This window comes from Dermatophagoides pteronyssinus, unplaced genomic scaffold (genome assembly GCF_027571235.1).
Source record: "Dermatophagoides pteronyssinus isolate colony J.1.1.1.1 unplaced genomic scaffold, Derpt_VIB-CSIC_2022.12 sq0042, whole genome shotgun sequence".
Classification (NCBI taxonomy): domain Eukaryota; kingdom Metazoa; phylum Arthropoda; class Arachnida; order Sarcoptiformes; family Pyroglyphidae; genus Dermatophagoides; species Dermatophagoides pteronyssinus.
The window spans coordinates 133,450-158,681 of NW_027461565.1; the positions used below are offsets into that span (position 1 = coordinate 133,450).

General features: G+C 31.4%; 8 protein-coding genes across 8 annotated transcripts; 3 read left to right on the forward strand and 5 right to left on the reverse strand.

Moving 5' to 3' along the window:
* Positions 1-1,813: 1,813 nt before the first annotated feature.
* Positions 1,814-7,874, forward strand: LOC113794124 (son of sevenless homolog 1-like). Its single transcript, XM_027344215.2, has 8 exons — positions 1,814-2,207; positions 2,266-3,207; positions 3,270-5,132; positions 5,187-5,357; positions 5,414-5,670; positions 5,723-6,125; positions 6,181-6,303; positions 6,365-7,874. Exons 1-8 carry the CDS (start codon positions 2,109-2,111, stop codon positions 7,571-7,573), a joined length of 5,067 nt encoding a protein of 1,688 aa, XP_027200016.1. The 5' UTR covers positions 1,814-2,108; the 3' UTR covers positions 7,574-7,874.
* Positions 7,875-8,552: 678 nt separating this feature from the next.
* On the reverse strand, positions 8,553-9,496 carry LOC113793297 (uncharacterized). The gene is made up of 2 exons (XM_027343312.2): positions 9,203-9,496; positions 8,553-9,145 (listed from the first exon to the last, which is right to left on the reverse strand). The coding sequence occupies exons 1-2, from the start codon at positions 9,206-9,208 to the stop codon at positions 8,879-8,881; spliced, it is 273 nt and encodes a 90-aa protein (XP_027199113.1). The 5' UTR covers positions 9,209-9,496; the 3' UTR covers positions 8,553-8,878.
* Positions 9,497-10,485: 989 nt separating this feature from the next.
* LOC113793277 (DNA-(apurinic or apyrimidinic site) endonuclease 2-like) lies at positions 10,486-12,247 on the forward strand. The gene is made up of 2 exons (XM_027343290.2): positions 10,486-10,790; positions 10,860-12,247. Exons 1-2 carry the CDS (start codon positions 10,652-10,654, stop codon positions 12,245-12,247), a joined length of 1,527 nt encoding a protein of 508 aa, XP_027199091.1. The 5' UTR covers positions 10,486-10,651.
* Positions 12,248-12,827: 580 nt separating this feature from the next.
* On the reverse strand, positions 12,828-14,068 carry LOC113793288 (uncharacterized). The gene is made up of 3 exons (XM_027343301.2): positions 13,941-14,068; positions 13,053-13,863; positions 12,828-12,973 (listed from the first exon to the last, which is right to left on the reverse strand). Exons 1-3 carry the CDS (start codon positions 14,001-14,003, stop codon positions 12,855-12,857), a joined length of 993 nt encoding a protein of 330 aa, XP_027199102.1. The 5' UTR covers positions 14,004-14,068; the 3' UTR covers positions 12,828-12,854.
* A 107-nt stretch (positions 14,069-14,175) lies between these two features.
* Positions 14,176-15,668, forward strand: LOC113793068 (serine/threonine-protein kinase haspin-like). The gene is made up of 2 exons (XM_027343040.2): positions 14,176-15,139; positions 15,215-15,668. The coding sequence occupies exons 1-2, from the start codon at positions 14,224-14,226 to the stop codon at positions 15,613-15,615; spliced, it is 1,317 nt and encodes a 438-aa protein (XP_027198841.1). The 5' UTR covers positions 14,176-14,223; the 3' UTR covers positions 15,616-15,668.
* A 57-nt stretch (positions 15,669-15,725) lies between these two features.
* On the reverse strand, positions 15,726-17,024 carry LOC113793079 (uncharacterized). The gene has a single exon (XM_027343051.2). The coding sequence runs from the start codon at positions 16,775-16,777 to the stop codon at positions 15,971-15,973; it is 807 nt and encodes a 268-aa protein (XP_027198852.2). The 5' UTR covers positions 16,778-17,024; the 3' UTR covers positions 15,726-15,970.
* Positions 17,025-17,822: 798 nt separating this feature from the next.
* Positions 17,823-20,597, reverse strand: LOC113793724 (uncharacterized). The gene is made up of 5 exons (XM_027343788.2): positions 19,669-20,597; positions 19,419-19,607; positions 19,045-19,360; positions 18,524-18,977; positions 17,823-18,424 (listed from the first exon to the last, which is right to left on the reverse strand). Exons 1-5 carry the CDS (start codon positions 20,369-20,371, stop codon positions 18,284-18,286), a joined length of 1,803 nt encoding a protein of 600 aa, XP_027199589.2. The 5' UTR covers positions 20,372-20,597; the 3' UTR covers positions 17,823-18,283.
* A 415-nt stretch (positions 20,598-21,012) lies between these two features.
* LOC113793377 (zinc finger TRAF-type-containing protein 1-B) lies at positions 21,013-24,017 on the reverse strand. Its single transcript, XM_027343405.2, has 5 exons — positions 23,692-24,017; positions 22,576-23,615; positions 22,214-22,514; positions 21,776-22,143; positions 21,013-21,716 (listed from the first exon to the last, which is right to left on the reverse strand). Exons 2-5 carry the CDS (start codon positions 23,389-23,391, stop codon positions 21,540-21,542), a joined length of 1,662 nt encoding a protein of 553 aa, XP_027199206.2. The 5' UTR covers positions 23,392-23,615; positions 23,692-24,017; the 3' UTR covers positions 21,013-21,539.
* Between the last annotated feature and the right edge of the window lie 1,215 nt (positions 24,018-25,232).

Sequence of the window (25,232 nt, forward strand, 5' to 3'; positions counted from 1 at the left end):
TTCATTTCATTTCAATTAACTCTATATTTTTTTAAAAAATAGCAGTTATTATTATAAAATAATGTATTTGGATGTCTCACTTTTGATGTTTGTTTGTTTGTTTGTTGATGATTGCCACATATATTCCAAATATTGGTGTTTAACACCAAAAAAAAAATATAGACACAACATAATACACACACACAAATATGAAATCTTTTTTTTCAATATTCATTTTGGGGTTTGTGTGAGCATACATAGATTTTTGTTGTTGTTGTTGTTTTTGTTTTTGTTTTTATTCGCCTATAAAAAAAATATGTAAAATATTTGTGTATGTTTGGCGTCATACGACCAAAACACACACACACACACACACACACACACAAAAATAACTATCGATTTAAAATAAAATGACAATTTTCATGAATTTTTTTTATATTTATAAAATACAAAAAGATATTGAAAATGAAAGTATTTTGTATGTGTGTGTGTGTGTGTGTGTGTCTGTTGATAATCAAACAAACATCATAACCATAGTGTGTTTGAATTTTGTTTGATGTAAGTTTTTTGTTTTGTTTAATGATCAAATAAATTGATTGATTTTTAGCAACAACAACAACAACAACAAAATTATTGCATCATTCATATCACTGTAACAAAACGGATAGGACAAAACTAAAACTAAAAGATAACCACACTATTGGTGAAATTTTCATTCGAATTTTGGGTGTTTTTTTTGGTGTTCAACAATCAAACAACATATAAAACAAAACAAAAAAAACAACTTCAATCAATCAATCATAAGGAATATTATTTCGAGAGAGATAGAGAGAGAGAAAAAAGGGATAAAAATGACAAACAAATTAATTGTTTTGTCATCGTCTCAATGTACGTGTGTTTTTTTTCTTGTGTGTTTATATCACAGAATCGGATACCAGGCCGGATAGGATTGTGCACACTAAAAAAGTATTGACAAATAAAAAAAAATGACAATGATAATAAAATAAAATGAAATTTTTAAATCAAAATTATTTCCATGAAAAACATTAAAATGTTTTTTGTACAAATTTTTCTATTGCTTATAGTTAATATAATACTGATTTGAATTCCTAAATGAAATTTTTAAACAAAAAAAAATAACATAGTCATCATAGGTATTCAATACTAATAATGTATTGTACATGTGTCTCAGGTGCAAAAAACATTAACATTAAATAAAAATTAATAATTTCAATAATAAACCAGATCTATTTATAAATTTAAAAAAGTTATTAATAGATATTTTAGTTACTAAAAATAAACTTTTTTATTCTTTTTTTTACTACAGTTAATTTACCGGAATAAATAAATTAATTACTGGAATGAATTTCAACATAATCATCCACTTCTATATTGATATCAATTAGAAATAGATCATTGAAAAAACACAATGTGACAATGATAATGAATATAATCAATATAATAAAAGGATTCAAGTTTATTCAATCATCATTGCCATTATTATTGTCATCATCATCAGTTGTCCAATACATAGATTATATATGTCCAATTCTTACTTAATAATAATGATCAAGATAATTCAATCAATCAACAATTCAACCCTAATATTAACTATTGTGAAAAATTTTGTGCCATATTGTGGATCTAAATAAAACAAACAAACAAAAATTCATTATTTTTATAGACTGTAACGTGTTCCTCATATAAGATAATAAATAGCAAAATCTTTTATCATTTTTTTTTCTTTGGAAACAAGAAAACAACAACAACAAAAGTGCGGTTACAATTCATCTTCAAATTCAAATTTATTTTTCTTTGCTTCCTTGTTTATATTCCAAACAAAAACAAAAAAATTACCTTTTTGCTGCAATTTATTTTGGGAAACAAAAAACCTTTTATTTTGGTTTTTCTTTATTTTATTTCATACATCATTATTGTGGCCTCAGTTTAAAGAAAAGATAATCGATTCGATTCGAATTTTACTTTTATTAGTGACGTTTTTACGACGAATTAATCGATGGTACGACCAATATCAAAATCGTTGACAATAGTTGTCCATCATCATTTAATCAAAAATTTTCTTAATTTATATCTATCGATATTCGAAGATTATCAATAAGAAGTAAAAAATGTATACTATGGGACGTGATAATTTTGAAGGTTATGATTTTAAATCTGAAGAAAATCTACGAAAATGGCGTGGTTTTTTTATTCCAACCTTATTACAGGTAAGATACAAATGAAAAAAAATTTCATTCATTCAAATTTTTTTTCAATTCTTTTTAGATTCAAAAAATTACACATCCTACCTTGATTGTAAAAGAAGATGGACTGCAATATGTGGAATCGTTGTTATTAAAGTTATTAGGAGCAATAATTTCTACAAATGGTACTGTCAATGCTGGCAGCTCATCGATGATGACATTGCATACGATTAGTGATTTTGAAGATCGTATTCGACGTCTTATTCCGGATCCATTGAAAACGAATTCCCTTAAAAAAGCAAAAGAAATTCTTTCCGCTTTGAGGAATAGCAAAAAAAGTAAAGCCAATATTATATTTCATGGCAATGCAGATCGTTCACCTCTCAAAACTCCTGTCGACAAATTTCATCATATGCTACAGAAAGATGTTCTTGGACATAAAACTGATATTCATGTCTCACAATATCTGTTGGCTGTGTTGGAATTTATTGCCACCGATATACTTCAGTTGGCTGGTCATTATGTTCGTAATATGATTCATACCGAAATCACTAGCCAAGATATTCATGCCACCATGTGTGCAGATAAAGTTCTCATGGAAATTTTCTATAACGATGAAGAAGAAGATGAAGGACCACCATTATCAGCCAATTGTTATTATAGTCAATCGTTTTTTGATGCAGATTTTGGTGATAATGGTGAATATGGTAATGTAGGTAATCATACCATTACCTATCCAGAAGCGGTCCATGAATTCATTCAAGAGGAACGACAATTTATTCGTGAATTATCATTAATAATTAAAGTTTTTCGTGATCCAATGACCACCGTTCTTTCCGAAGATGATCTCCAACGAATATTTGTCAACATAGATGATATTTATGAATTTGCTGTAAAATTTTTAAGTCTGTTGGAAGATGCTGTCGAAGTTGCAGATGAAGATGATTGTCCAGCCATCGGTTCATGTTTTATTGAAATTGCCGAAGATGAAGAGATGGATGTCTTTCATAAATATGCTCAAAATGTATGACATTAAAAAAATTAATTCATATCATTAATTTTTTTGTTTTATTTTTTAAATATTAGGTTATGAACTTTTCGTTTCGCGACCATTTATACTACGTTCTTTCACAACATTCCCTTCAAAGTCGTATAAGTGAAATATTCTCTTCACGATATAATGCAGCGGCCAATGGAATGATGGCCGCCATAAAATACGTCTTACCGAGGCTACTATTATTACCCGTTTATCATTGTTTCTCGTATTTCAAAGCAATCGAAAAATTAAGGGAATTAACCCCATTGGTCACTGATCGTGAAAATTATGAACAAGCCGATTCTTCTCTGCAATCGTTACGAAACGTATTGGAAAAAGAAAAGAAATTGAACAAGTTCGGTGATGGATATTTTCTTCGATTATATGGTCGAACACACAGAGCAACAGCGTTGTCAAAAATGAAAGAAATTCAATCTTCTATCGATAATTGGAATGGTAAAGACATTTGGCAATCATGTAACGAATTTATTCGGGAAGGTCTTCTTTATAAAGTATCCAATCCGGGTAAAGCTATCGGGCATTTGTCAAATCGAGTTTTTCCAACCGAGCGTCGAGCTTTTCTATTCGATAGTTTATTGGTCCTTTGTAAACATTGCAATAAACGTATGGTGCCAGGTCGAGGTGATAATTCACATCTAGAATGGCGATTTAAAGAACGTTTCTTCATACGAAATATTGAAATAATTGAACGTGATGAACCTTATGTGCGATCAAATTTTTTACCGTTTTCCAATCACTTTAACAACCATTCTGATAATCAAAGTTCAATTCTGGAACAATCATCATCATTATCATCGAGTGTAAGCAACATAAGCAATCATATCACAAGCGATAATTCAAACACAATACACGCTTTCGAAATATCTCAAACTAATCAAAATCAATCAATAGTTTTGATGGCAAAAACGGTGGAAGAAAAAGATAGCTGGATGTCACAATTGATACTGCTGAATATGCGGTCAATGTTGGAACGAACATTGGATGCAAAACTTTTGGAAGAAGCGAAAAAACATCCCTTGTTATTACCACATGCATCCGTTTATCGTTTCGCGATCGAAGATATGGATTCCAATATCATATTTGAAGAAAATAAATCCAATCGTAATGTGCCATTAATTAAAGGTGCTACGTTGCTCAAATTAGTTGAACGACTTACTTATCATAAATATGGTGATCCAAATTTAGTGCGAATCTTTTTGACCACTTATCGTTCATTTTGTACGCCAATTGAATTGCTCAAATTACTGATCGAACGTTTTGAAATACCTGAACCAGATTTTCGTTCATGTATGCAGGCAATGTACTATGCAAATGAAGAGCTGTCTTCGCCAACAAGTGTGGCGCCACCGGCGCAAGAATTGTTATTAAATCAATTAGATTCGAATGAAGTGACTTCCGATGCAAGTTCTTCGACTGGAAAATTTGGTGCAAATACATGCCCAACTAGTCCAACTTCTCCAACGTCGAACAATCATCAGCAATTACCACCTACACCGTCCGATTTGAGCAAATTTTTTAATGAACAAGATGAACAATGTCAACAAGATTATCGTGAAATGTTGAAACGATTCCGAAAAGAATATGCCCAACCGGTGCAATTTCGTGTGCTGAATGTGCTTCGACATTGGATTGATAAACATTGGTATGATTTCGAGCGTGAAAGCCAATTGTTGGACATGTTGAATCAATTTCTTGACGAAAAATTAGCAAAATCTCATACAAAAGTTGCAAAGTGGTGCCATCATATCCGTAGTGTTGTCGATCGATCAAAAAAATCACAAAATGTTGCAGCTCAATTCGATGCACTATCAATCATAAATGGACCAATTGGAAGACCATTGTCAAGCATCACTAAAATCAACGATGGACCAGAAGAATTTGATCTCTTAGCGGTAAGTTTCTTATCCATTTTGATGATTTATTTAATTTGCGAATTTTGGTTATAGTTTTCTCCTGGAGCTATTGCTGCCCATTTAACTTTATTCGAATTCGATTTGTATCGTGCAGTACAACCATACGAATTTATCGGCATGGATGATCAATCATTAGTTTGGACCAAAAAAGATAAACAAAAAACATCGCCTAATCTATTGAAGATGATTCGTCATTATACAATTGTAAGTATTTACTCAATAATCAAATTTTTCAAATATGATGCTTACTTGCTTTGTAGATGTGTTATTATTTCGAAAAACGAATTGTCGAAACGGAAAATTTTGAGGAACGTGTGGCTATTGTTACTAGAATTGTTGAAATAATGACCAGATTGATGCAATATAACAATTTTAATGGTGTATTCGAAATCGTTGGTGCTCTTGATTCGGCACCAATTCACAGACTAGAACATACCCGTGCTCAGATTGAACGCAATAGTAAATTGAAAAAAGCACTCGAAGAAGCCAAAGATCTCATGGATAATCATTTTAAAAAGTGAGTAATTCTAATCATAAAAAAAATCAATAACTTATGAAATTCTTGACAGGTACAAAGAAAAATTGTTTTCAATCGATCCACCTTGTGTTCCATTTTTGGGTAATTTTCTTACTAACATTGTACATTTGGAAGTGGGAAATCCTGAATATCTTTCCCCGCCAAATTCTGATTCTGGATTTCATAATACTTTGAATCATCATCATCATTTTCATCAAAACGATTCATCATCCAACTCTCAACAAACGAACAATAATAATTCACAATCCACATCGACAATGAAACTAGAAGCTGAAGGGGCTGCAGCTACTTCAAAATTGATTAATTTTCAAAAGAAACGCCGTGTTTATGAAACAATCTCGCTAATTCAACAGTATCAGAATGAACCGTATAATTCTCAATCTCAGAAAACGACAAAAAAGATTAATCTCAGTAAATTTAATCCTGAAATTTCGGTAAATTCCTATGTCATTTTAGATTTTTATATTATTAATGCTTAATTTTTTTCAGAATTTTTTCGAAAACTTGGATCATATTGTTTATGATGACGAGGAAGAGAAGCAATTTTGCAATTATGTTTATAACAAATCACTGGAAATTGAACCACGAGGCTGTAAACAACCTCCCAAATTTGTAAGTTGTTAGTAACTTGATAAATTAATATTTTTTCATTGATGGTTGTATTTGTTCATAGCCTCGAAAGTGGCCGGATCGTAACCTCAAGCAAAGTTCAAAATCACGAAATATTCGCTTGCCTGGAATTTCAGGAATTAGTCATCAAAGTCAATCATCATCATCAAGTCTAACGGGTTTTAGCCATAGTCATCAGAATAGCCATAGTAGCATGATGATGATGGATAACTGTGATTCGATCTCATTACAACAACAGCAATCTCCGTCAACACCATTAACTCCTCCGGATCCGATTTTTGCATCTGTCATGATTGGAGGTGATCGATCGATGAATAATGGAACACCTCATATCTCGCCAACAACTCCGGGAATTCAATCGATGAGCTTTTTTCCGACATCATCCGCTTGGCAACAAATTCCACAAGCGATCACTCCTCAATCTCAATATCATCATCAACATAGTGCATCATCTCCATTAATTTCTTCGCCTTTATCTTCAGATTTCTCAGGCATTGCAAACAAAAGTCCTTTACCGCCATTACCACCAAGGGGTATTCGAAGATATTCGATTGCTCCCGATAACACGAATGCTAGTGGCAGTAGTAATTTGCCAGGATCAGCACCTCCTCTTCCTCCCAAAACATATAAACGAATTGGTCCTTCAACAACATCTTCAAATTCGTCAGCACAAACTACTTTAGGAGCAAATTCTGGAACGTCATCAACCGTCTCAACTACGAGTACTAAAATGTCCTATCGAGATAAGCAACCACCACCATTGCCACGAATGCCTCCGCCATCATCGAATCATTATCATCAACGTTTTAATTCGGATATCGTAACTACAGCATCGTCTTCTACAAGTCCAAATCATACGTCACAATCAAATGGTCCACTCATTAATAGACGAAATTCAGCTGTTGAAAATGGTGCTACATTATCTCCAAGGCGGTATTCACAAGTTCCGCTACCACCTCCATTGCCTCCTACACCATTAACATCATCACCACAGACACCAATGATGAATATGACCTTATTTAATCTATTACCTGGTAGCGGAAGTCCAAGTGGTATTCCTCCTAATCCATCTTCGGCATCATCTTTATCACCGACATTACCACCTTTTTCGTCATCATTACATCGTCCACCACCAACCCCAACATTGGCAACATCACCCAATTCTACCAATAGTAACAATAATAATAATAACAGTAATAATGGTCCAGAATTACCACCGAAAACATATCGATTATCTAATCCATGTCGATAATTTTATTTTCAATCGCTTCTTACCCATATGGAAATTGCCAAATAATTACAATTCATGCGATACGTTCAACAAACAAATAGATCATTTATTTTTTTGTCGAACATTATTATAATCATCAATCAAATGATGTTAAAAAGATTGCAGTCAAAAAAAAAGGATAATATTATGTATTTTTCTGCTCATTTATTGTTTGTTTTTGTTTTATTCATTCAATTACTTTGTTTGTTTGTTTTTTTGATGTACAATCAAATGATCGCCTTGGCAAACATTAATCATTTTTTGAATCGAAAGACAGATTATATAAATCTTATGACTGATGATATTAAAATTAAAATGATTATTATTGAAAAAAAACTTTTGATTGAAAAATTTGGCAGCGAAAATGCGATTTCAAACAGAATCGAAAACATTAAAAGAATTGTGTGCACAATTCAATGCTTGAACCGAATCCCATTTTTTAGGATAACCATACAAAAATCAACCAAAAAATTGGTTACCTTTTTCAAACATTTAACGGAATATATTCAATCGAATGAAACGAAAAACCAAATGAAATTACATCATCATTCGCAGCTCTTCACAACAATTATTTGCCGCGTGTTGATTGAGTTTTCGTAAAATTTAAATTTTTAATTTCTTGCTAGCATAGTATGCCGTGCCTAAATAAGATATAAATAAATAAATGAATGAATGGAATGTGTGTTATCGGTGAATTATCATCAGGATTTTTTCTTTATGCAATGAGGTCATCATTTTCATCATTTATAATTATCGTTTTGTTAATCAAAAACGATTAATTATGATTTTTTTAAATAATGGCTTATTGTTATTGCCTGTTTCAAGGATGATGATTATAAACAAGGCAAGGCATTCATAATTGATGATTCATAATCGTTGATCTTATAATTAGATTTTTTTCAACTTTTTTAAAAAAAATGGATGGATTTTGTATATGATAACTTAATAATATTCATACACGTGATTTAAAAATGTGATTTATTATTATTATTATTATTATTATGAATTACGTAACCGGCATATATTTATGATAAAACAAAAATTTAATATTTGGACAAAAAAAATAATTGATTGATATGATAAGATGTAACGTAACGTAACGTAAATATTTGGGATTGACAAATTTTTCTTAAATAATGATGAAATTCTATGATACAATGATACAATTCGGATGATTAAAACTATATTTGGACAATGTGAACATATTTGGGCCATGAGTATTTGTGTTCGTTTATGATTTTGTTTTTGTTTTGTTTTAAGGAATTTATTAAGTTATTGATAAGTCAATCAATATCTTGGATATGATCTAGGTGGTGGATAATAATGATGTTTAGGTTCATTAACATAATGATAACAATCTAAACAAACGGTCGGTTTCTTTTTGACAACCAATTCAAAATCGGGCAATTTATCCTTGAGTAAAAACCATTTAAGTAGCAACAATTTTTTCAGCTTTAATGCCTTTAATAACATCAAATCAGCATCGGCTGCTGGTGCTAGAAATATACCGGCCAATAAACTGGTGATAACCAGCATACATATCAATTGTTTTGTCTATTATATGTCATATTATAACACGATTTTTTTAAAAAATAAATTAATAAAACTTACCTTCATTATTGGTTAGATTTGTTTTTTTCTATTATCAATGTTGTTAAATGTTACACACTGTTTAGTTTTGAACTTGATCGAATAGCCAATATTTCAAATATGTTTGTCGTATTTATATACGAGAAAAAAAAATCCCATCCATGTCCATCCAATGAACGTATCTCATTTTTAGCATCGATGTATCTAGCATAATTGTATAATTGATGATTGTGATCAGATGTTTGTTTGTATTAAACGGACGGCAGTTATATTGAGATTAAACTACATGAATGTTGTTTGTGTGGTCATCCTAAATTGAACAATTTGAAAATTATCATCAATCGTAAGTGTTTGTGTGATGTTAAAATCCATAAAATAAGAGAAAGAAAAAGAAAAAGTTGCGAAATCATCAGTGTTATCTCATCTTCATTGATTCGTTCAAATTGCGGCAGCCCTTATATAATATCCTTATGATGTATTAAGCTATGTGTGGCAAAATATTTATGTCTATGGGTAATAGCATAATATGATCCTTTACTGTTCAACTGTTACTACCGATTTATTATGGACAAAAATTCATATACAATGTCAAGGTTCTCATGTCCTTTATGTCAATGTTAATTTTAATCAATCAATCAATCAATAAATCGATTCGACATGCTAACATCCACACTCAACACACAAACAAAAAACAAAGATATAGAGCAAAATCTCAATCAATTCCGATCGTTTATAATGAGATTAGATGCACTAACTATTGAACTATTCTAGATAAGAGGCTAAAGTAAAATTGAATGAATAACCAATTATTATGGATGATAATAATGATAACTGATATATAAAAAAACAAATAGATAAACAAAACAAACAATAAATAAATAAAAAAATCGATCAATCAGATTGAACATTTGATACATCTTCGATGATGATGATAAGAATGATTGTTTGCGAAAAGTCCCAAATTTAGAGTCCCTATAACAATTGTTAAATTTCAAAGTTTTCCATTATTCAATCAGAAGTGTTTGGAATTTTTTTTATTTATTGCAATTGATTATCGATGGCCCTTCAACAAAAAATGACAACAACAACAACAATTTTGTTACAATTTTAGTATTGATTTGACAATGATCAATCTTTGAATTAATGTCCACAAAGGTCAAGTTTGCTTAAACTGAATAAATAAATAAAATATGAAATTAATACAGACACAGACATAAAAACATTGAAAACTTACATCATATCTATGATATGATATGACGATACCATTGACGACATCGATTAATGATAATTACAACTTTTATCAAATACATTCATAATTAATTAATTCATACAATTTCTGAATGGCCATGTTAATTTAAGATTTTTTTCTTTGATTTTTTAAATCAAGATCAATCATATATGACGTGTTGTCTGATATTGATTGTCACGTGATGTTTTTCGTTATTTTCGATTATAATTTACCGCCGATTTATGATGGGTTTCAAGATTGTTACATGGAATATCAATGGGCTTCGATCGTTTGGCGGTTCTCAACAATTCAGATCTGCAATATTTGAACAATTCGATAGTCAAGCTGATATTGTTTGCCTTCAAGAAACTAAATTATCTCGTTAGTATACTATGCTTATGTAATATTACATGACAATGATGATTATTTTCATAACCGACCGTAAATCAGGTTCATCGTTAACTGAATGGATGGCTTTCGTTCCTGGTTATACATCATACTTTTCATTTCCTTCATCCGAAGCTAATCATCTTACCCGTCATTCAGGCTATTCCGGTGTAGCTACATTTGTTCGCGAAAATAGCAATTGTCGTCCCTATGCAGCTGAAGTAACATTTATCAATGATGTTTCTGAAATATTTGCAAATGATTTATTTGATCATTTGGAAGAAGATTCCTTATTTGAAAAACGATGGTCCGGAAAATTCAAATGGAATGTCGATGATGATCATATTAGCTGGAGACAAGTGGATCGAGAAGGTCGTTGTATTGTTACTAAACATTCCATACAAATTGACGAAACAGATGCTAGTCATAATCATTGTAAAGAATGGTTGTACGTATTTAATCTTTACTGTCCACGTAATGATTCAAGCCGACCAGATCGTGAATTATTTCAGCTCAAATTCTATCATCTAGTTGAACGACGAATTAAAGCATTATTTGAGGATAGCCAAAGCTGCAATTATATAATCGTAGTCGGTGATTTTAACACTGCTCATCGACCAATAGATGTATACAATGATGACGAATTTTGCTATTTAGGTTCAAATTCTCGTATCTGGTTACAAGAATTACTCGACCAGGACAGATTGGTTGATGCATTTCGTCATATAAATGGTGATGTGAATGGAGCTTTCACCTGTTGGAACACACAGATCGGTGGTCGCCATACTAATTATGGATCTAGAATCGATTATATTCTTGTAGATCGTCGACTTTGTCAATACATGCTCAATTGTCATCATTTGACCAATGTTGGTGGTTCCGATCATTGTCCTGTGATGGTCCAATTTGATGACCGAATTCGGTTTATTTGTCCTGATCATCAGTATTATTCGAAACATTGCACTAAACAATGGCCTGAATTCGATCCAATAAAGCAACCTGGATCGATACGCCGTTTTCTCATTTCTAATAGGTCAAAAGAAAACCAAAATAATGATCAATCTGGATCATCGAGCCATAATCAAAGTATTATTGATAAATTAAAAACTAAACAACTACAACAGACAAAGATATCTTCATTTCTCACGGGCGTCAAACAGATTAGATCACAACAACAACAACCACTAGCAACACAAACGATAGCGATTGATTCAACAACTGTTACAAATGCTCCAACTGATCAATCAGAAAAATGGCGCCAATTATTGGAAGCTAAATCAAAAACAGAACATATTCCCTTATGTACTGGTCATGGTTTGCCTTGCGTACGTCGTAAAGTTCGAAAATCAGGTACTAATTTTGGTCGAGAATTTTATCAATGTTCAAAGCCATCACTGAAACCTGACGGACATCCCGAAACTCGTTGTAATTTTTTCCGATGGATCAAATGATGATGTTAACGCGCAAACTCTATTGATTTATTGAGCAATATTTTGTTTGGAACTTTTTTTTATGTGATCTCAAATATCTGATTTTGTAAAATATTCATTAAAAAAATGTCATCCGAACACGCTAAAATTGAATTGCGAAAATCGCAACAAGAATTAAAACATATGTTAGTATTAGCTGAAATATTTGTTAAATTTCCAACGACAACGGTAACTGATGATAATCAACAATCATCACAACAATTTTATGATAAAGATATTATTAGCTATTATTTGGATGAAAGTCAGCGATACATTACTCGTATTGAAGCATTGTATAGCCGTTGTCATGAACCATGGGATGGTCTTGAACGTCATGTACGTGATGTTATGACACGATTACGTGAAAAACAGACCCGATTGTTTGTCATGTTGGATCTCATCAAACGCAAACAATTACTGCAGCAGCAGCAACAGCAACAACAACAACAACAAAGCATTGCTACATCTTCGAATACTGCTCATCAGTCTGCATCCGCATCTTCAGTTCAACATCATAATGTTCAATCTTATCATCAACAGCAATTAAAACAACATTCACAGGTCAAAGGTTGACAAAGATCATTTTTATTTATTTTATGATCACTGAGCGACGGATACTTTGTTCATGTATACTGGACAAGTAATTATCATAGATAATGGCGGCAATACCTGCAAAAATCAATATGGCGATCATGACAACTATTAAGGCTGTATGGTTTGAGATATAAACAAAGAAAATTCATTTGAATTATTATTTTATCAATTTTTAAATAATGCAAATACATACAATTATCCATTGTCCATTGTACAATTGAGGCTTCACATAAGAAAATTTCTTCGATTTTTTCTCGTTTCATTTGAAATGATAGGCCCAATTCTAAAGATGTATTTCGCATTATTATTGATGATACATGATAAATATATTTCTTTGTAAGGAAGAAAAAATAAGTTTGAGTTTCAAATGCTTTTATTATCGGTTCTCCATCTAAAGCAATTGGTGTCCTTTTTTCGACTGCACATGGATTATTACCAAGTGTCACATTTTCAATACGACGACCATCGTCTATCAGATCGACGGAACACAAAAAATACGATTGTTCCAAATGACCATACCTGGTCATTAGAATTTGGCCATCCTTTTTTCTAAAACGTATCAATCCTAATTTATCTCGATTCGGTGAAAGATTGGATATGAACACTATTTCCTTACTCATTTTGGTCAATGGTTTCACTACTGTTACATTCCAATACCAACGATCATAATTCAAATCATAGCTAAAGAAACTAATTTTGTTTTCATTCTCATATGCAAATGTTAAATTATATTCCGACCAAATAAAACCAAAACGAACATAAGGTTGAAGTTTTTCGAAACGTTTTTTGTCGCTTGAATTACTAAATGCCTCTGGCCATCGTTTTTCAAAAGGCATTTTAAGATACATATAACCGAATGGAATACGAAAACCATTATTAGTGAATAAAGATCTTTCAATTTCAAATACAAAAAATCGACGATCAATAATAGTCAAATGATTGCGTCGCATTCCAATTAACAATATGTTTGCTGATGGATTTGAACTGATGCCCGAACAATTTGACTATTTTTTTTTAATATTAATAATTATTCAATGATTTTGAATATTCTAATTTGAATATTAATCAGGAAAAAACATACCTGAAAGAATGTAATCGCATTTACCGGACATAAAAATATCCAAATCAAATATGGCCAACGCATTCTGTTAAATCAATAATTTTCCAAAAAACTAAACAACGATCAATCGAATTTTTTTTTATTTTAACTCTGAAATAATTTTTATTCAAATATTGTTGTTAATTGGCTTAAATTTATGATTTTATTAAAAATTTGAATGAAAAATAAAATTACAAATTTTCGAATTTTCATTATAGTTAATTTTGACTAACATTGTTTATTTCATTATACTGTAAAAAGCATAATGACAGACGAAACAAAACATTCAATTGATGATAATGAAATGGCTAATTTATCATTCTTTGGACAAGTTTACAATCGTTTTATCATTGAAGATTCATATCGCAATCAATTGCTCAATCATTTGGAACAGGATTCAGTTCCACATTATGGCTTTGTATTTAATGATAATCATCGTATAAATGAGAATATTAAACATTTAGATTCCGGTTCTTATGCACATGTTTATCGTCTATTCGAGCCAAACAAAATGCTAAAATTTGAACATAAAAATCATATAAGGAATCCTGTCATAATAAAAATGATACCATTGTTGGCCGAAGAATTATTACAACGTTTGACCGATTTTCATCGAATCAGTTCATATAATGATGTGCATAATGAATGTATAATACAACGTACATTATCACAATTGAATGGTCGTTATCAGCATAGTGATGGTCGAATTTATATGTGTACTACATTTCCTCGATTGTTTCGATCGACGTTGATTCGAGGTCCATTGGGTTCTTGTTTCGATGTTCAAACAAACAACAACGACGATGACGACAATGTTGATGATAATGAAGAAGGATTACCATTTATGAACAACGTTTCGGATGAATTTAATTTAACCGATCAAATACCACAAGAATATATGATGTTAGTAATGGAAGATTGTGGATTGCCAATAACCGATTGTTTGCAACAAATCAAACCATTAGCCTGTGTATCAATAGTAAAACAATTAATTATTGGCCTAATGATTGCCGAAACAGTATTTCAATTTGAACATCGTGACCTTCACGGTGGTAATGTACTTGTACAAACAACAAACAAAACAATGATTCATTATATAATGAGAAATCGTACATTTTCATTACCATCCTATGGTTGTATGATCAAAATAATTGATACTACTTTTTCACGAATACGAATCGGTTAGTATGAAAAAAAAATGATGTTAATATATAAATATTATCATCAAAACGATTTCTATTATCATTTTTTTTCAGGACAAACTGTTTATCATAAACAATTATCATATTTATTTACAAGTGATAATCTTAGTTCAAGCAAAAGTGAACAAGATCGTACTTATGAACGAATGAATCAATTAGTTACCAGTAATGATCAACATTGGAAACAATATCATCCACAAACTAATGTAATTTGGATTGAATATATTATTGGTAAAATATTACGGTTATTAACACCTGTCGATGGACAATTGGCGGTTGAATCAAACAGCAACAATGTAAAATCCAGGACAGCAACTACTAACCACGTAATTAGATTATTGACAAACTATACAAAATTGACTGATAATTGTAGTTCGGCCACCGAATTATTTGATAAAATAGTTGCCGTTGCTAATAGAAACAATGATGATCTATGTCGTATACGATTCCATTAAAATTCCAGAAGAAAATATAAATAGTAAAATGATTAAATTTAAAAAAAATGCTACCTTTCTCCTTTTTTTCCTGAACATTCATTCAATAATGATTTCATACAAACAAATGATTGAATTGAACACAACAAAAAGTCAATGCTTTTTTTAATTATCAATTATCGATCATTTAGTGTTGATTATGTTTAGTTGATTGGATTCGATTTGATTTGGTTCGGATTAGTGTTTGTTTTTTTTTCAGTGATACAAAGCTTTTAAGCAACATATACACTATGAATAATATCATAAATCGATCATTTGTAATGATGAATGTGATTGCCAAATTGACAATTTCATTCATTGATCACTGGGATATGGGTTATCGTTGATCATGATAGTTGGTAGATTTAGTGGTAATCGTTTTTAATCGTTGATCATCATTAATATTAGTGTTTGCCGCACAATATTGTCGCATATCCTGAAACGAACAGGAACTATAACAGCATTCGTCGACGATACCACGACGAACTCTTACTCGATTACTTTGTTCATCTGGTACATAGGTTGTTTGTATTGAGGCTTCATGGTTATCTGGATGATCGATTGTCGAAGAACTTGTCGTGCTAGGATAATAGCCACAATGTTTGTTGCTCTGATAATAGACACGGGCAAGCGATATGTTCAGTCGATTTGCCAATTCCCGCAACGATGGAGGTGTGGATGATTGCTGTAATGGTGATTGTTGTTGCGGATGAATGGTCAATACCATTCGACGTACCTGTCGTAACATTTTGTCACCGGATGCTATCGAAGATGATGGTTGAGCAGCAGCAATCATTGATGATGAAGAAATGGACGGGCCATTATATTGACCATTACAGACTAATTGCATGGCTTGTACTAATACTTTGCCACATAAACGTTGACCGGATGATCGACGATGACGATGACCACCATTCGTAACCAACATCGAAGATGTATTATTTAAATTCACCGGAATGTCACTGGGATCGTTGCTTGCTGATATGGACTGTGAAGCTAATGATTGTGATGGTGGCGAAGAATTTTGTGTAACGGTAGTTGTCATAGGCCAAGTAGAAATACGACCAATGATAGAGGCTAACAAAATTACCATCATTGTCCAATATGGTAACCATTGTCGAACCATGGTCACTATGGAAAGCATCCGCTTGAAAACCAAATTGATGGATCGATGATTGTCAAATGATGAAAAGTGACCAACAATGTTCAGGAAGATGAATTACAATTGATCAATCAGCAAAAATAAAAAATAAAAAAATAAATACAGATTCCGAAGCTTATTCGCAACGGTTTGATGCTGGTCGATATATGATTCCGGTTGATTTGAATGGATCAAACGACCAAAAAATATCGTTTTATTCTCAATCATACTGGGTCAATTTGAAATTCGATTCTGGTTTATATACCGACGCGGGAATACATGCGGATTTATTCTAAACGACATTCTAACAACAACAACAACAACAACATCTACTATAACCAATGATAAGTCGAATGAAACCCCCGAACAGACCGAAAAAAGAAAACATCATGTCCGATAACGAATTGAAAATGTCAATCGATTCAAGAAAACAAAAAATACAACGATGTTCAACCCAAAGTGTCAAAACCAAAACAAACAAACAAACAATTTACAACCAATATGTTTGTGTGTGGGATTCATTTCGACTTATCGAGGACCCATTGACAAAACCCGACAAGCATTCTTTTATTCTGGAATGTTATTGAAATTGATACATATTTACCACACACACACACACACACACGTTGTCCATTTGAATTAAAAGCCTAATCCGATGAATCAGAATGTTGTTGTTGTTATTATTGTTGATGTTAGTGTTTGGCTTGCGTGGGATTCCTAATCAAGAAGAGAATAAAAACGGAATATAATAATTGTGTGTGTGTGTGTGTATGGTGTATGTGATATGTTTGTTTGTTTCCCTACAATAAACAACTGGACCAAAAACAAAAAATTCAGCATTTGTTATGTGTGTGTGTGTAGTAAATGTCCGTCATATTGATATTACTGACTGATGATGATGATGATGGTGATGATAATAATCTCAAAAATATTCTTTAATCTTTCAAATTCCATTTTTCCTGCTGTTTTTTTTTATTAACCAACAGTAAACGATAAAAAGTGAAAGTGTGTGTATGTGAATGATTGTTATTATTTTGTTTTTTTCCCCTTTCTTATTTCCAAAGGTTTTTTTATTGATCAACAAACAAACAAATGATGAAAAGAAAAAAAAATATATTAGAATGAATGAACAAAATGATGATGATGATGATTGAATGCTATTGATGGCGGAAATCAATCGAATTCCAGTCATTATATTATTGCTATACATTGATAATTTGTACACATTTTTCTTTTCAAAATATAAAAACAAACACTTCCCACATGTTTAATATTTTGATCACTGTATTTCAATTCACCAAATAAAAATATATATTGCTGCTTCCGAATCCTAATCCATCCGATCCGATTCAAAAACTAAAATGGATTCTTCAAAATATTAATGTAGATTTAATAATTGGCCATAAACACACACACACACACAACAGTAACATTGATTCAACATTTTTTTTGTGCGTGTGTGTGTTTGTTTTGAAGGTTCACTATCGATTTCATATTTTTTTTTATGATTTAAAATATTTGTTTATTCGATTCATTTGTGATTTGATTCGTTTGTTGTTGTTGTTGTTGTTGATGATGGTCTTTAAGTTGTAAACAAAGAAAATTCTTTAAAATATAATAAACACATCGATGTATGTAGGCATATTGTGACTATAATTATGGACAATCAAGGAATGAAGAAACACAAATGAATTAGTAAATCATTAATTATTATTTTTTTGGTTTATATTATCATTAAAATTTACTTACATCTGTTTGTACCATGCCACGTCGATCAGATCTCATTCGATATACAATACCATATATATCAATCATATATGGTACTTTTGATAATAAATGAATTGCTTGCGTATCTTGTTTTATCGGATCAATATGATCATTATCATCTATATTGTATGCCATTTTACGATTATGAAATCGTCTTCCTAAAGTGGCCGTAGTGGAATGAAATATTTGAGTTAAAGTTTCTAATTTATTGGGCATCCATTGACCGATAGAACGTGTTGGTAATGTATGGCTACCGATCTCGTTCCGGGTAAATCGATTCTGTAATTGTTGCCTATGTAAGTATCGAAGTTCATTCCATTGTAATGATTGTAGCCATAGTTTTTGTCGATGAAATTCTGGTTGTAAAAATTTTTCCGTCAATTGCTGCCATAAATGATCAATCGCTATGTAAGTACCAGTTCTTCCAATTCCGGCTCTATATTCAAAACATGGATACAATCGATCACAGATGATAGAAAAGGTGTGTAATATCTCTCACTTACCGACAATGCACAATTATTGGCGTTGATGATGATGAACAATATTTTTCAAAATAATGACGAACTTTTTGTATAAATAACAAAATCGGTAATTCCTGTTCTGGAACAGCAAAATCTTTCCATCCGGTAAAATGAAATTGATACGCTTCGTGTATAATTTGATCGTCGGCTGATTCGAACATTAGTTGTATGTGACGAATAACGTATTGATCGAATTGTTTTTCCTCGACTAATCGTACTATTAACATTGGTTGATCATCAGTTAATTTTATACGTTTCGGTTCATCATTGATCCATTTAGGAAGATAGGCTATACTTTCTATGAAATAGAATTATAAATCGATAATCATCGATTATCAAATTCATCAATGACTTACCGAATTCGACTAGATTTACAATGATAACTACATGATATTCGAGTATAAGACGATAAAAATTTCTAATTGAATCCTGATTCCATGGAGCCAATGTTGCTATATATTCATGGGGACCATTATGACCGGCAATAAAGCTAGCGTTAATATAGCCATCATGGCCATCACTAAGTTTGACTAGTGTATGTTTATCTAAAAACAACAATAATAATCCTTAATTTGATCAATCGATAATCAATGGACAATCACTTACATGGTAAAACATTTTGGAAACGATTCTTGATATTCATTTCAGGATTTCGATTACAATCTACCAAGGGTAATTTTGTATAAAGGTCATTATGTGATTTTTGTTCAAGTTCAGCAAATTCATTACTAAAACCAAAATCCGAATCCTTTGATAATGATTGATAAACGGCAAAAAATTTGTGTATAGGTAATGGACGATTTGTTTTTAATTTAGTTGAATTTTGATTCAAATCAAAAAAATCATCTTCATTGTCGTCAAAATCATATCTATCATAATGATTATTGATTGTCATAAGGAATGATCGAAGTTTAGTCTGTTTATCTAAAGTCGATACGGTCTTTATATTATGTCGGTCATCACTTTTACTATTACCATTACCGGTTTCAATCGATTCTTTAGCATTTGAATTATTCACATAAGAAATAAAATTATGACTGCTGCTACTTGTATTGTTTGTATGCTGCATCTGACCTAATTCCAACGATTCAATTGGTTGATAATGATGATGATGATGTGCTATTTCAGATGATGATATATTCGTTTTTGATTGTTGTAACAAATGATGATGATGATGATGACGATGATTATTACCAAATTTTTTAATACGATGAAGATCATGTATAATCCAAAACATTAATACAATAATTAAAACAATCACAATGAATGCTATGAATAATATTAACAGTAAGGTTAAATTATCCATCATTCATTTAATAATAATAATAATAAGATTTATTGATTGAACGCATCATATTTTTTTTTGTTTTTGTTTATTTTGTTCGCAACACCGTTATATTGTTGCTGTTGTTGATGATGATGATGATGATGAGTTTGTTACTGTTTTACAATTTGGCAGCCGACATTACCATCATCATCATCATCATCAACACTACCAACATAAAACTCATATAAACACAGGATATACTTAGTGAAATAATATCAGCAATGATAGTTATAAATATATGAATGAATGGTAAACATATACACACACAGTTGATTGTTGTTGTTGTCGATGTACGTGTATTCATTTAACATACATACAAACAAACAACCGAAACAAAAAAAAAAATACTAAATTTAAACAGCCGATGTCATAATGATGATGATGACAAATTATAAATTCTTTATTATCACACAAACATACGCGCACATCTTTTTTTTCGGTTACATACCAGTTGCATTTGCTTTTTTCTATCTCTCTCTCTTCTTACTTTATCCATTCATAAGACATAGGTGTGTCATCAAATGATGGTAGTCATGGTAACCTTATCATCATTCGGTTAATCATTATCATATACGATTTATAACTTGTTGTTAATGATCCAAATTATTTATTTAAAAAAAATGTGATTCACAAAATATCCTTTTTATTATTATTATTATTATTGCAATTACAATGGAATTATTAATATTATTATTATTAATATATGAATATCTATATGTGATAATGAACAACAAAAAAAAACAAAACCTTATTCAATCAAGTAAATAAGGTGTTGTGGTTGTGGTGATGAAATATGATGCTTAGTTAGTTCAAAAATAGCTAAATCAACAATTTAACAAATTAGAATAATGTAAATGTTATAAATCAAATGAAATTAAACAAAATAAACAAATAAACAAACAAAAAAAAGAAAAGAAAAAAAAAGAAATTAACAAAACAATATTTTGAATATCCGGATATCCGAGATTTGATGATGATCAATATTGAACGATGGATGAACATTGAACGGTGATGGATTATAATCGATATAAATCAGAATGTATGTAGGAAGTGTGAATTACAAGTGTTTTTTTCTTTTTTGGAGTAAATGGATTATATATGGAAATATGGATGACTCTTATAATTACCAAGACCATCACCGACAACGTCGTCATTTACTTGCTTGAAACATAATCAAACGGAAATTTATCATACGTGCTGCTAATAAACGATTAGAATCAGCATTTGTTGATACAAGATTTATGCAATTATAATTGGATTCGGTTTGTGATTCACTAAAATCAAATTTATATATCATTGGTAGCACTTTGGTTTCGCCATATGGTCCCTAGAATAAACGATAAAATTCGTTAATTCATCAACAATGTAAATAAGACTAGATTTTACCTTGAGTAACATATAGTGTATGGTCATTGCATTATTGATCTTTGATTTCAGGCAAAGTTGAAAACTAAGATGTCGTTGACAGGATTGTGTTGGATCACGTTGATCATCATTAACGCGTGCTTTGACCACCCATTGCAAATTGAATGCAGTGAATCGAGATGTTTCATAAAACAATTTATGAATATATTCATCTGTTCGATATGGTCGAAATTGTATATCATGAAAGGCAATTTTTTCATACGATAATAATGTAAAAAGAGTTTCATGAACACGTCGTTGTTCACGTCTACGGCGTTCCTCATTTTCCAAATGACCCAATACTTCACGCGCTGATTTATTTGGATGACTACAATCATTAGCGTGATAGGCTATCGATTACATATAAGATACACACAGCATAAGCATCCGATTAACGATCATCACGGCAAATACACCTACCAGCTTCGTGAAAAGGCCCATTCCATGGGCAGCCAATATTGCTAAAACTACAGGGAACAATTCGTTCTTCACAAATTTCAGTCATATGTTTTTCCAACATGGATCGGGGTAATTCTCGTTGACAGAATCGACATTCTCCCGGTAATTCAGATACGGCTTTTTCTACGGCCAAATTTCGGCTACAAGATTCTTTCGATATACTCACTCGACAACTTGGACAGGTGGGTGATTCATCACGTAATCGAGCATCGGCCAATACATGTGTAAAACATCCGGCACACATTAGATGTCCGTTCGAACACTGTGAGAAATAATTTAGTTATAAGTTATTAGTCGACTTATGATGAAAAAAATGTACACACCTGATAGACAGATGAACGTGGAAGATCAAGACATACAGCACAGCATAGAATGCCATTTAATCGTTGTTCAAGCTTTTGTCGCATGGTTAGACCATCAGCATCGAGCAGTTTAGACGGTGGTGGAGACATAGACGATGATGATATTTTCGAACGTTTTGAAGAGGATAATGAACTACATGAACCATCAGCATTCAACAATTTGCTATCCATACTAGATTCAAACGGTCTTTTGATTAGATGATGTATATTTTGTGGTACTACACCAGTTTCGGTAGCTAAACTTTGAGATCCGGAAGAAGATGCTATCGGTGATGATGATGATGATGATTGAATTTGATGCATTAAATGATGAGATGTTTGCGGTTGACCTTGGCTTATCATCGAATGTAAATAGGAAGCTGTTTCGGTAAGATATTGCATCGAACTCGATGATGTACCAGGAGTTTCGTTTATGATGCCAACATAAGATGGCTGTGATGATGGTCCAGCCACCAATGATGATGTAGATTGTGATGAAGTGGAAGGTCCTTGTTGAGCATGTTGTTGTTGTTGCTGTTGCTGCTGTGTAGATACGGTGACCACAACAGAAGTGGGTGCACCCATCATCGATGTTGATGTTTGTTGTTGTGGTGGTGGTGGAGTCAAAATATTAGATGTTGAGGCTGTTGATGCGGACAACGATGAACTTGTCGATTCACCAATTTGACCAGTATTCGATGAATTATTAGCTGATGATGTATTCGAAGATCCATTATTATCGACTGTTGAAACAGTATTAGCCGTAGCTGGATTACTATTCAATACTTCAGTCGACATTATGATGATGAATGATGATGATAAATGTGGATATTTGGTGATTGGGATACTATTTTCAAAACAGAAACCAACTATACATAAGTATCGAATGAATTAAATCAACAACAACCAGAAAAAAAAGGAAATTGTTTCCGACGAAATTACAAAATAAGAAAGAAAAAAAATCTATATGTTCAGTGTATATGACGAATAAAAGTAAAAAAAATTAATGCTATTCGATATTTCTGTAAACAACAAACAAACAAAAAAATAGATAACTATTCAGTCAATAATCACAGAAAACAATAATATATTGCTTACCTGTTTATTTATTCAAAAAACAGAAAAAAAAACTTTTTTAGATATATCAAAATAATATGAATGATTTTTATTAACAAACAAAATCAGTTAAAACAATTCAAACAATTGCAATTTGTCCTTGTATAATTCGTTTTTCTTTTCTTCTGAATTTTCGTTGTTCAATACGAAAAGTAAGAAAGGAATGAATAAACAATGATGTTCATGGATCAACAACAACAACGTTGTATATGTAAACACACACAAAAATACAATAATGGTAAAAAGGATTGTGTGGTTATAATTGTCGTTCGTATAGTTTACGAAACAAAAAAAAATCATTGAATCAAATATAATTATTATCACCCGATAAAAAAGGTGAAAAACTTTTGGTTTCTTACAAAATTTTTTCATTAATTTATCAAAAAAAATGGATGTTTAGAAGAAGAAAAAGACAAAAAATGGGAGTTGTTTCATTAGAAAATGCGATTCAAATTCAATTGAATTGAATTGAATTGAATTGAATCGAATCCGTTTGTTTTTGTTTTGGTTTTTTTTTGTTGTTGTTATGATAGTATACTGCTGTTCACAATGTTGATGTTTGTATCCTCATCATCATCAACATCAACAATAACAAACAACAACAACATTAAAACTGGGTGGTGGTGGTGGTGGTGGTAATAATCATGATGCAGATGATGATGATGATGACGAAATCCATAAACATTATCCACACGAGCAGTGGCATTTAAAATATCATTTAGGGCCAGGAACAGCAGATTTTTTTTTCTTCATTAAATTATATTGGAATACTAAAAGAGTGCACTTGTCCCTCATTTTTTTTGTTTCATCAATGAATTCGTTGTAGTAGCATCATTACTTTTATCATGTTATTCTGTTCTGTTCATTGCATATATAGCTTTTGCTATCCTGTATACCGTTCGTTTACTTATTTTTTTTCGTCATTCATTTCATTCATAACAATGCGAAAGTCAATGTCGAATTGATGCGTCATAATGGTAAATGTCTATATGCACGTGCTACCATCATTATGTGTGCACGTGTATATTTGATGTTCCAAATATTAATGCTACTACTACGTTCCAAATTACAATCCAATGTAGGATTCTCTTTAAACCAAAAACCAGTTTTTCTGTTTGTATACAATAAATTCATTGAAACATTACGCCCTCTATATATCCCATAATAATCTATGTAGATTTCGTTTTCACTTGTTGATTTTATTTGATTTTATCAATTGGATGATAAAGTAGAATTTAGTTCAAATTTAAAACAAAAGATGGCATTTCAATTTCCTATTACAGAAAAAAAAATTACAGAATTTAAAATTCAAAAATTCATTAAATGATTTTTGTGCAAAATCGGGTTCAGCTGTTATGCTTGCGCTTATACGATAATCTAATTCAAATTTTTCATTAGTAAACATCAACTAAACCACGCAACAACAGCAACAACAAAAAAAACATTTGAACCAAATGGAACACACACCCGTATACACATCGTATTTGTAAATGCTACTTCCAAACACTGGCCATCATCTATTG